Source organism: Pimephales promelas, chromosome 20, assembly GCF_988280905.1.
Source record: "Pimephales promelas chromosome 20, fPimPro1.hap1.1, whole genome shotgun sequence".
Taxonomy (NCBI): domain Eukaryota; kingdom Metazoa; phylum Chordata; class Actinopteri; order Cypriniformes; family Leuciscidae; genus Pimephales; species Pimephales promelas.
Window position 1 is genome coordinate 11,644,721 of NC_142788.1, and position 13,128 is coordinate 11,657,848.

The 13,128-nt window shown below is 38.8% G+C and overlaps 1 protein-coding gene across 1 annotated transcript in view; it reads right to left on the reverse strand.

Annotated features, from left to right (window-relative positions):
- The window catches only part of adcy6a (adenylate cyclase 6a), a 68,229-nt gene extending 55,505 nt beyond the window's left edge, over positions 1-12,724 (reverse strand). Inside the window, exons 1-3 of the mRNA XM_039684828.2 lie at positions 12,473-12,724; positions 6,457-6,670; positions 4,183-5,122 (exon numbers count right to left, since the gene is read on the reverse strand). Coding sequence (XP_039540762.2) covers positions 4,183-5,121 — 939 coding nt within the window. The 5' untranslated portion in view covers position 5,122; positions 6,457-6,670; positions 12,473-12,724. The remainder of the gene's footprint in view (positions 1-4,182; positions 5,123-6,456; positions 6,671-12,472) is intronic.
- Positions 12,725-13,128: the final 404 nt, after the last annotated feature.

Genomic DNA, 13,128 nt, shown 5'->3' on the forward strand with positions numbered 1-13,128 from the left:
ATCTCTCAAGTTAACAACACACTGCCGCAAAACTATTTTCCTTTAGGATTAGTACTGGTATCATTAGGGATGGGATCTATTTAATGTGTGTTGGTTGACAAAGGCTGCATCCGAAATCACATAGTTCCCTACTATATAATAGGCGAAAAACAGTATGTGACAAAAGGAGTACGTCTGAATTCACAGTACTCATAAAAGAGCAGGTAAAAAAATACATGGATGACCAATGATTGGCACTTTACTATCCCATAAGGCCACGGGAGAGGGTTTGTGAATGGAGGTGAAGCGACGCAACCTAGTCAGAAACATAGTGTCAACGCATCCCAGATGTGGGCCGGATCTGGGCCAACACTACCCCTTTTCCAACAAAACAAAACTGGTTCGGAACTGGTGCTGGTTCAAAGTTGGTTCAACTTGCGAACCCTCTCAGAACCTGTTTGTTTTTCCACTGACTAGAACATAACGACATTACATATCCCTGAACATAACATTCAGGGAACAAGGTCACTGTGTACGTCACCATACGTCTTAGCTAGAAACGCTTAAAACAATTGAAATATGTAAGTCTTTTAATCTTTTCTTTTGATATGTAATCTTTTCTGACATTAGGGTCAGTTATATACCCATGTCTTGTGTCTTTTTTTTTTCTTTCCATTTATTTGTTCTGTATTGTGAATATTTTCGTCCTTGCTTATGTTTTCAATTAAAAAAAAAACAGAGACGCTTGCGCCAACATAACAATTACGAAGGCGGAATCCATTGTGTTTCTGCAAATGTTTCTGCTGGCTTTGCGATCCTTTATTATGGCCAGAAAAGATGTTTTCTGTTTTCTGTTTTCCCCAGTCCCCGACATAAACATGACGGGGTAAAAGTACGGTTCTAGTCCAGCAAAGAGTTGGTGCCGCTTTGGAACCACCCAGACAGCAAACTGACATTGAATCAACGTGGAAACGACGTCTCTCATGACATTGAAACAACGTTGATTTTGCTCATCGAATTAACGTTGAACCAACGTCAGACGCGGCATTCTTCAAAGCTAAATGAAAATCGAAAATTGGTTTGCTTTCATAACGTTGAAACAACGCGTTGATTTCAAGTTGATTTTCCGTTAGTTTTGAAAGAATGACGCGTCTAACGTTAATTCGATGAGCAAAACAATGTCAGATCAACGTTGTTTCGATGTCATGTTTCTACGATGATTCAATGTCAGTTTGCTATCTGGGCAGTTTAACTGTCCGAGAACCGGTTCTTTGGCTGTCGAAACACAAAGAAATGGTTTGCGCGCAGGCACCGGCTCCGAACCGGCTCTCAAAATGCTTTGGTGGAAAAGGGGTATAAGTTGCTGTCTGGGAACTGACAGTTCACATGATAATGTCAACAATGAAAATGTAGTATGTCAATATTACATTTATACTACATTTTTAGTGGTCATGTAGTAATTACTTATTCAAAATAAGTACCAACTCAAGAGTGATTTCAGACGCAGACAAAATGTAATAGTTCTGATTCTGATTAAGAATATGCATATCCCTAAATATTGTATAACTACCTATTTTCAAAAGCTACTTGCTGCCTGAACTAATCAGTCTTAGTAAAAATTTCTATGATAAAGAAAAGAGAAAAAAATCTATATTAAAACACATGCCAAGTCCAAGTTCTTTGTTTTTTTCTTATGACCATGGTCAAGATTATTTTTTATATAACTATTATTATTATTTATTATATATATAAAATACATTTCCTTTAAATATTATTCTAATTCAAAATGTATTTTTTTTCACAACTATCAAGAATTAACCATTCATAAATATAACTAGGTTTTGGGGGATGTGCACAGCACTGCATTAGATTTCGAAACCTGAGCCTTGTCATATAAAGATCATCCTCTATTTATCTGATGTGAGACTTATTGAACTTGACACACATGGTGACGAGGGTCTACAGGGGTTCTCTCTATGATATCATTTCCTGTTTTGTTTTTCTGTCTGCAAGATTCTGCATGTTGCACATGACCTTGACTTAAAAAGTAGTAATAAAAGATTATGCTAAAGTACTTGAAAAGAAAACCTTTTCCTTTCATTCTTTTAACAAAGCTTCTTCCTGATATCAGATAATTCAGAAATTTCAGAAAGTCACTCCATCTATGAATTGCATTTGCATGCATTTTAAAACAAATCACTAAAAAATAGTATCTCATTGACCCCTTGACTGCAAGGCAAGCCCTAAACAATGAACATTTCTAATGGGGCTTTTTTACACTATGTTTTCTTGAAAGCAAAAATAATGGAACCGAATGCAGCAGGTCTCACATCTTTAACATATTCTTCACTTGAAAAGATTAATGGGGAGCTCAAAAAACAACGCAAGATGCAACATCCAAAGCATCTGCAATTTTATAGCTCAAGCATTGGTTTGAAATGGGATTCATTTAAAGCTTTTTTTCTAACTCTAGTCAAATACACTTAAAGGTACAATATGGAGGATTTTTGCAGTAAAATATCCAAAAACCACTCGGCCAATGTTATACATTTTGTTTAGTTGATTACTTACAATATCCCAAATGCTTCCAGCTATTTGTAAATCGTGAGAAAATTGTGATTTTTAACCAAAGAAACGGGGCGTGTGAGCAGGGGTGAGGAGTCGCCAGTCAATAACGTCATATCCGCGTTACCCCCCCTTTCCACCAGGTTTGACCTCGTACTGCAATAGTAACCATGGTGACAGACGTGGACAACTGTGTCGGTTATGCCCGTTATGCGAGCTCAACAGCGTGAGCGTCCCTAGCAGGGTTTTATTCAAACATTATGGACCATGGCAAGCAGACTTTGTGACAAAAAGAGGACTAAAACGAAGATCAACATCTTTCGAGATGCCGAGAGCTCCACGTCCGCGACTAACTTTGACTTGACAGAGCAAACAGGAGAGCAAATCAAATGTATATAAAACTAATCAATGTTATATAGTTCAACATAATGAAAAGTTATATGATCTGTATGTTATTCTCTAGCTTAATCTAGCTTAGTCTCATATAGCCAACAAACAACCTACACTGTAAAAAAATATTGACGGTTTAACTTAAAAAAGTAAGTAACCTGGTTGCCTTAAAATTTTAAGTTCATTGAACTGGAAAAAGTGAGTTTATACAATGAAGTAGATTAATTTAACCATCAGAAACTCAAAATAATAAGTTATCTCAACTAAATAAATTATTATAAAGTTGATTTGACAAAAGAAAATATGTTGTGATAACAAATCTTGAAAATATTTTTTACAGTGTAACGACATTCAACACACTCGTTACCTCAAGTAATGCTGCGTTACCTCAAGTTTAATTCCTCTAATAAATAGGGTTGGGTATCGAGAATCGAGTATCGATTGGAACCGGGACTAACTATTCGTTTTTCCCGGAATCGTTCAAAAGTAAAAATTTCGATTCCTAGTTTTGATATTCACAGTCCGCCGAGCGGAAGAAGAAACCGCTGAACAACACCAACGAAGAAGCGTCTACCGGAAGTGTTGGCATAACCACGCGAGTCGAACATGAGTACCTTACGTCGGCGGTCCAAAGTGTGGCTTCACTTTTCTAAAAATAACGAAATCTCGGCAAAATGCAAAATTTGTGACAAAAGGAGTATTTTTACAGAAGGAGTATTTCCTTCAGAAAGGCTGTTGGTTAGCAAGGTTAGCTAAACTTTTTTGACCCTGCCTCTTAAAAGAATCGGAATCGAGAATCATTAGGAAACGGAATCGAAACAAGGAATCGGAATCGGAATCAGAATCGCTCAAACTCAAACGATACCCAACCCTACTAATAAACTGACCGGTGTGAGTAATTCAGCGTGTAGTTCGGTAGAATGAAATATCCTTATTCCTTTATATCCGCGGGACTCGCGTTGCGTGTGGCGCTGGTATACGTATAGCAATCGCGCCCTGCTTCATACAACAGTCGTGTTAAAAACATCAATGTATTCACTCATCCATAAATGATCCATCAGCTTGACGACAAGATCCATAATTCCGCTTAATGCGGAACATACGTCATTAATATACGCCTTTGTTATTGTAAGAGGTTAGCGACCCCTGGTGGTGAAACCATCTTGCATATTGTACCTTTAAATATAATCAAAACCAAATCTGAAGCTTAGTTAGAATTGAAATGGATGACTCCAGAGCAGGACCCACCTGTTTCCAGAGGAACTCGTCCTCCTGATTGATCCTCCACGTGGTGAGGAGGTGTATGGAGGACAGCACTCCTCCGCTAAGCACTGCCGCCCTCATCCGCACGGGCAGCAGCGTGTAGATGATGTAGATGAAGAAGACGGACCACCAGATCCCCTCCGAGGCGCTGCGGGGGGCGACCATCAGCACCCCGAACACCTGCACCACAATTAACACTCCAATCACAAGGTAGCTGACCATCCACATGTAGTCCTGGTGGAACCCGTTTCGGTTGCACACCACCATCAGCGCCAAGAAGAGGGCCATCGCCACGGAGAGCACGGAGGCGTAGACCACGTCGGGCGGCCCGTGGATGCAGTGGAAGGTGAGCATGACCCCACAGACGATCACCAGGACGCCCATCAGCATCGTGAGGGAGCTCTGATTGAGCCTAAAAAAGTAGCGCTGGTAGAGCCGCTCCAGTTTGCGCGACTGGAACTTCTTGGATTGGAACACGCGCACCACCCGCTGCCAGCAGTCAGCCGCCGTCACTGACCCCGTCCCGCTGGCCGTGTCGTCGCTGGAGCCGTCGCAACCCGGGCCGCCACCTTTCCGCCCCTTGACCTCGCCGTCCTCGAAACCCAGGTCCACGGATTTCAGCCCCATCCCCTCCCCCCCACCCCCAACTTTCCCGTAGTGGTCTTCCTGCCATCCGCAGCGCATGCCGAAGTTGCCCCCGCCCGTCACCCCTCCTCCTCCTCCTCCTCCTCCAGAGCGGGTGGCCTGAGAGTGGAGCGGCTGGGGAGGAGGCTCCATGGCTTCCACGTCCCGCAGGCAGCTCATGTAGCGTGGGTTGCAGAGAGAGGAGCCAACCTTGCGCTTGGACTTCTTGCCATTGCGCTCGCCCCACACGGTCTTACGATCATCCACTCTGGCCACTAGGAAGCCGTTGATCCAGGACATTCTGTGGGGAAGCATGAGGAAAATCAATCAGAGACAGAGTATGATGGCATTGTACCATGCTTCTGTGGGTCAGACAACAACAACAAAACGTTTAAAAGTAGGGATGTCCCGATACCACTTTTTCACTTCCGATACCGATACCGATGCCGCAGCTTTGGCTTTTGCCGATAGTCCGATACTGATATTAATCCGAGATTTTTATTTTATTTTTAAACTAATAAAAAATATAGCAATTTTCTCAATTAGCCCCTTAAAATATACCTCCAGTATATAGTTCACAACCCACCCTTTATTCAAACACTATATATATATAAGACTGTGCCAGGTCTTTAGAAATGTAGGTTTAATGTGGTTTTGAAAAACGTTTTTACAATTTACGAGAAATGTCAAGTGGCGTAGCAGCCAATAAGTAAAAAGAAATAATATATACTTCCCATCCTTTACAATTAATCTTGATCGTTATTTTCAAAAACATTATACGACAGATTTTTTTTTTAATAAGCAGTGAAGCCATTTTTTTTAAATAAAAATTTTAATAGTAATAAGTTTTATAATATAGATTTTGAAGAATGTTGGTAACTAGACAGTTGTTGGACCCCATTGACTTCCATAGTAGGAAAAAAATATTATGGAAGTCAATGGGGTCCAACAACTGTTTGGATACCCACATTATTCAAAATATTTTTTGTGTTCAGCAGAAGAAAGAAACTCATTCAGGTTTGAAACTTGAGGGTGAGTAAATTATGACAAAATTTTCATTTTTAAGTTAATTATTCCTTTAACATAGGTTAATATATATATATATATATATATATATATATATATATATATATATATATATACCATTTTGCACGATGTAAGCAACACTGGTCCAGAAACACTTCCTGTTTCAGTTTGTAACTGTTTTCTTTATTTCACATGTAAAGACAACATCTTAAAGATGTTTGTTTAACTTTTTGATTCAGTTTTACATGTTCTGTTGATTTTATCCCAGCTTTTATGTAGTGTTAAAAAACTGAAACAGGAAGTGCTTCTGGACCAGTGTTGTTCACATCTTGCAAAATGGTCTATATATATATATATATATATATATATATATATATATATATTACTCATTGTTAGTTCATGTTAGTTCATGCATTAATTAAAGTTAACAAATGAGACCTTATTGTAAAGTGTTACCATTCAAATATTCTGTCAAACTACCAAATAACTACTGTCATTATGATATCAGGAAAAAATATCTAAATTAATTTTAATCACGTTATTACAAACACACTCATCAGAGAAGATTCAGAATTTGTGTTTTTGTTGAGGTTTTGTGTATCTCTTTACCTGTGTGGGTTCTGGTGCGCGACCCAGCCCTGATCTTGCTGTCCGGGACACTCATTTAGAGCAGTGGATGAGTGAAAGCAAAAATGTGGAGTTCAGACAAGTGAGTGATGGCTATCAGGGAATCCAGTTGCGTTTAGTTACTGTAGACTGGCCAGATGGCTCTGGAGATCTTTTACTGATACTCTGTTCAACTGTATCTTCATAACATCCAGATCTGTTGACGATAAACCATCGATAGAAACAATGTGAGATCAATAAAATACATTTACAGAATCTGGACATTTTCACTGTTGAATTAAAGGATTAGTTCATAATTAGCTGATAATTTACTCACCCCCATGTCATCCAAGATGTCCATGTCTTTCTTTCTTCAGTCGAAGAGAAATGTAGGTTTTTGATGAAAACATTCCAGGATTTTTCTCCATATAATGGACTTTACTGGGAACCAAACGGTTCAAGGTCCAAATGAGAGTTTCAGTGCTGCCTCAAAGGGCTTTAAACGACATCAGATGATGAATAAGGGTCTTATCAAGCGAAATCATTTAAAAAATAAATACAAAAGTTAAAGTTTTATAGGCACAAATGCTCACCTTGTTCTGTTCTGTGATGCGCGTTCGTGACTCTCCTGTTGAACGAATCTTTTTTCGAGTCATTTGGTTCATTCAACAAACGAAATGAATGAAATGGCTCGAAAAAAGATTTTTTTATTTTGATGAACGAGTTTAAACAGGAGAGCCACGAACACACATCACAGAACAGAGCAAGGTGAGCATTTGTGCTTAGAAAACTTAAACTTTTGTATTTATTTTTTAAATGAGCGATCGTTTCGCTTGATAAGACCTTTATTCATCGTCTGGAATCGTCTGAAGCTGCACTGAAACTCTCATTTGGACCTTGAACCGTTTGATACCCAGTGAAGACCATTATATGGAGAAAAATCCTGGAATTAATTTCTTTTCGACTGAAGAAAGAAAGACAAGGACATCTTGGATGATACAGGGGTGAGAAAATTATCAGCAAAAGTTTTTTTAAAAGTGAACTACTCCTTTAAGACATCCAAATGTCTTCCTACTAAAGGATGCAAATGTTTAATTAGTAGTAGATAGTTATTACAACACATACATTCACATTGTCTAAAATTCCCTTTCTCTGACAGGAACACTATTTAACAGGTTGAAATTGCACTGCACCTTAAAAGCAATAAAACAAATATGGAAAGCACCAGGGTCATTTCCCTAAACTGTCACTGTTATTCTAATGAATGACTGGCAGCTCTTAAATCTATACACTTCACTTCCTTATCACCAATGATTAATAGCAATATGCCTAAGTAAACCAGTTAAGAAGTCTCAGAAACATTTACATGTTTTGCATTTAAGATATTTTGGTAACACTTTACAATAAGGTTCATTAGTTAACTACATTAGTTAACATTAACAAAGAATGAACAATACTTCTACAGCATTTATTAATCTTTGTTAATGTTAATTTCAACATTTACTAATACTTTTAAAAAATCTTGTTAACATTAGTTAACGCCCTGTGAACTAACATGAACAACAATGAACAGCTAGATTTGTATTAACTAACGTTAACAAAGAATAACAAATACAGTAACAAATGGTTAGTTCATGTTAGTTAATTAACTAATGTTTAATAAATGAACCTTATTGTAAAGTGTTACCGATATTTTAAGCTTTAAATGTTATTCTAGCATGGCTGTGGGTCCATGAGGAGGTCATGAAGGATGAGGTATTATGCTAAAAGAACATCTTTTTTAAGGGATCCTGACTTGGATTTTAATATGTTTCTTTAGGTTTGCTTATAATATTAATAAAGTTTCTTTGCACACAAACAAACAAACAAATACAGTATATGCGGAAAAATTATTATTTTCAACCTTCATTCTGTGTAAAATGATCAGTTTTTAAGAAGCGGCTCTTTTAAGGCGTGTCAGAAAACGCCCACTGTTATGATTGGCTAACGTCATTGCATTGTAACCGGTATAAACGCCCACTTGTTATTGGATGCGATTAAGTTTTTGAAAACATTTATTTACGGTTTGTGATGTAACTGCTGTCAGATCCAATACCCCTGACTAGGGCTTTGAAACGATTAATCGCGATTAATCGCATCCAAAATAAAAGTTTGTGTTTACATAATATTTGTGTGAACTGTATATAATTATTTTGTATAAATAAATACACACACATACATGTTTATATTTAAGAAAAAAGTGTTATTTATATATAAAATATTTATATAAAATACAAATTATACATATATACATAGAGTATATATATATATATATAAGCAAATATTTCTTAAATATATACACGCGTGCGTGTGTGTGTCTGTATTTATATTTTCAAAATGATTATACACAGTAAACATACATATATTTTGTAAACACAAACTTTTATTTTGGATGCGATTAATCGCGATTAATCGTTTCACAGCCCTACCGCTGACTGCTTCAACATTCAACAAGTTTCTGCTAACTCTCCATTACACAGTGCCTCATTTACAAAACAATCAGCAGTCAAATGCTCCAAAAAAACATAAAATCCATCCACAACATCCATATGGCCATTAAAATAAACCATCCACTTGTTTCTGACACTGGGATCCTTCTGAAGTCTGTACAGAGACACAAACAAGCTGTTTAAACTAGACCAGTCAAAGCGAACATTCTTTCACACGTCCATTTGTCCTGTTGTCGACAGACTCAAGCACGTTAAGAATGCCAGAAATGAAAATGAATCTACTGTATCCAGTGTAGACAGCGTCAGTGATTATAATGGACATGACGTCCACATCCAGTGTAGGCAAACTTAACCGTTAAGCGACTAAACGCCAGTGGGCGGAGCCTATGGTGCGATAATGTAAAACTATTCATTGATGTCTTGCTCTAGAGGCGGTCATATGCAAATATATGTTGCCTCTATAACGTCACAGATCCTTTAATATCAAAACGAACTGTTTTTGGAGATTGATGAAATAAATGCTTTGTTTATGAGGAAGACACTTTGAGCTCTGAAACTTACAGGGTGTTTTAATGGCACAAATATCTCTCATGTGTCAAAAGATCAAGGCAAATTTGATTTATCATGTCATGAACCCTTTAATCTTAAATCACCATATACATAATGCGGCACTGTACATTTTCATAACACAGGTTCATTTAAGATTCTAGAGTCTATTCTTTGTATTTGTATGTGCTATGCATAATATTTTATACAGTTTGGCAATATTGTTTATGTTCAATCATGCAAATAAAGCTTTGGTGACTGCAACACTGCATATGAAAAGTATCACTGGATAAGAAGATATAATACACTGTTCTCTAGGATACTTGATTTGCATTGGCCAGTTGTGGCATCCAGTCAAATATATATCAGAATAATGACAGTTGCCCTGGGCAACGGTGTATAACTGACTGCTCGTCATTATTTTATTAATTCTCATTGCCTAACTATTCTATCTTACATTTCTATAGTATAGTGTATTTTATTTAGAAGACAATCGTATACTGTAGCAGCACATGGCACTTCCTACTGTATCAATGATAATTGTTTCTTTAATCTGAAAGCAACAGTCCTGTTGCCTAATCAGAAAATGACAGATAATCAGAGGTAAGACGTGATCAACTTAAACTGTCAATCACTCAGTCCTGGCAGGCTTAAACCAGCAGAATGAATGTATAAATTAACAATATTCTTATACAAATGAACACATAGCACATATTTGTCTCACATAACTGGATATGGACCAGCTGGTGATGTTTAAAGGTATTGACGGACAAACAGGAATTTGTTACTGTCTGTCTTTAGCATTTTACTGGCACATATTCACTCGCATAGGGCATTTAGTGATGGGAACTTGGGAAGTCGGACTCAGTGAATCGGTTCTTAAAAACGGTTCATTTCAAAAAAGGATTCAGTGGTTGTTTACGTAATGACGTAGTCCCTGACGTGCCAAATTATGTAGTCGAAAACGTTCCAGTAAAGACATATAGGCACATATTGTGGTTTTTATTTTACGTTTCATTAATAACTCATGTTTGCTAGTTCAGCACAGCATTTTTGTTGTTTTAATGTAATTAAAACTGGTATATGCCGACCCGCACATATGTTCCGCTCTGTGCTCTCGTGTCTCTGGACCGGAGCTGAGGTGGTTCATGTGACACTTAACATGAAACCAGACTACATTCACCCCAATGGAAAGCATATTTACACTGTCTGAATCGTTCCCTATCCCCTATATAGTGTGCTATGTGCCATTTACCATGTAGAAAATGGTAAATGTGTGACCAATATGTGAGAGCAGCTGCAGTTTGTAGGGGGCGGGACATTTCAGATTCTAGAGAGCATTTGATTGGACAGTAAATCTGATGAGAAGCGATGTGATTAAAATCATTGACCAATACTGAAGTGAGACACTAAGTTTTGAACACTTATATCTTCAAAATACGAATTTTGTCACTATTTTGGAGCACACTAGCTTAGAGATAACAGTAAAGCTAACATATTTATATTAAAGCCAACAAACTTCCATTTAGATTTTATGGGGACTTTAAAACTTTTTATAGGAGCATTTTTGTGTATTAAAGTATGGCTATTACCGACATGTAACTTACTTTTGGCCATATCAGTTGTGGATTAGATAAGAGAATATGTTATAAAGAGAGCGAGTAGCTAGTGCTAGTGTTCAGCACTCGAGAACCGTTTTGAAACGATTCACGAGTCAGTTATCGTTCTGTGAACAAGCTCCAAATCAAAAGGATTCGTTCACGAACCGAACATCGCTCATTAAAACGCACTAATGACACAGTACAGTAGCCTACCTATTAACACCCACAGCCAATCTATTCTGAGTCATTATTTTAGAAGAGGCCATACAAACGAGTAGCCCTCTGCACAAATGGGCTTGTGTCTGTAACGTGCACCCTCGTATCGTGCTGTATTCCTCCGGGACATTTGCACGACATTTCAACAGCCGCGCGCTGATATTACATAACGCATGTAGAGATCCCAATGTCGCATCAGTCACAAAACCAATTGCTATTAATCTAAATCTCCGTTTCTTCTTAAGGAAATGAGCTCAATATATATAAAATAAGATAAAAATAAAAATTTGGGGGAAAAAAAAAACATATTTACGCGAGCATCGACGTACGTGTACATGAACATCAACGACTGTTCGCCATCGCCATAACATATGCATGCTGCATAATTTCAGCGCTTCATCGATGGCTCATGTTGCCAGAAGAACTATGCAGCATTTCTCCCATAGGCCGTTTGGAGATGTTTCGTTACATAACACCGAGTGTGTGTTCAGTGCGTGTGTGTGTGTGCTGTACCATATTCGCAGCAGCGACCGAAGAGGCTGTTACAGTAACAGTGTGCGGATACTTGTGCAACACAGCATGTCACACCCGACCGCCAAGTGTGGTCTACTCTATACAGACCCGTCCTTCACCTAAACGAGCTGAATTATAGCGCGCTACAGGCCGTGAACGCGCGTCCGCTCGCTCCATATCTGCGGTGGATCATAGCGTGCGAAACATTCCAACGCATCAGTCATCATCGCCTTGTTTCATAGAGGCAAACACCCACAACTCAACCATCAATTGGACATCAAGCCCTATGGCTTAAGCCTCGCGCATGACATCTATTTAGACCGGCAGCTGCTGTTTTGCAGTTATTTCACTTTTTTTGCGGGACTGTTCGACCTTTAGGGCAACATCAGCAGTGCGAGCTAAGACAGGCATTACATCGGAACGTTTAATCCTGAATATATCGCTGGCGTGAATGAAGAGGGGTGTTGCATATTCGTCATGTCAAAACTCAGGGCTAATGCTGCATTAAAGCCTTCCACACGCGCGCATCTGACTCTTCCAAATGTCCTCTATAAAAGGCAAACGCTTGTATAACGCGTGTCCATCCGAAACCACGCTAGAAAGCAGCCCTACATAAAACATGACTGATCACCCTGGAAAAAAGCTCTGACTCACCGTGCACATCTCTCGGTCTCGGGCGCAGCGGCGGTGGCGTCTCGAGCGCGCGCGGGCGGTCGGTCGGTCGGTCGCTCAGTGTCCGTGTTGTCGGCAGGGCGATGTGTTTTTTGCAGGCATCGAGGACGAGAGGACAGAGGGCCACAGACTGTGGAGCTCTGCCTCGCTTGTGCTCCCGTCGTTTCCCAGCCTCTCCCCCTTCACACAGACGCGGTGCCAGTCTCAGTCTCCACGCGTCTCAACACTCCCCCTAAAGGCCTGCGAACAAGCAGCTCCTCGCTGCCAGCTGATTTCACCTGTCCTCCTCCTCCTCCTCTGCTCTCATATGAGGAAACCCCATCCATCCATCCATCCATCCATCCATACATCCCTCTATCTATCTATCTATCTATCTATCTATCTATCTATCTATCTATCTATCTATCTATCTATCTATCTATCTATCTATCTATCTATCTATCTATCTATCTATCTATCTATCTATCTATCTATCTATCTATCTATCCAGTTAACCCACTGCCCTTATATTGCATAACAAAATATCAAAACGTTGACATTTGAAAGCCACATGCCACAAGCTCTCATTTCGAGCAACATAGGCCTATTTAAAACCAAATATTACAGTAAATGAGACAGATATTTGAGAAGTGTTTTTG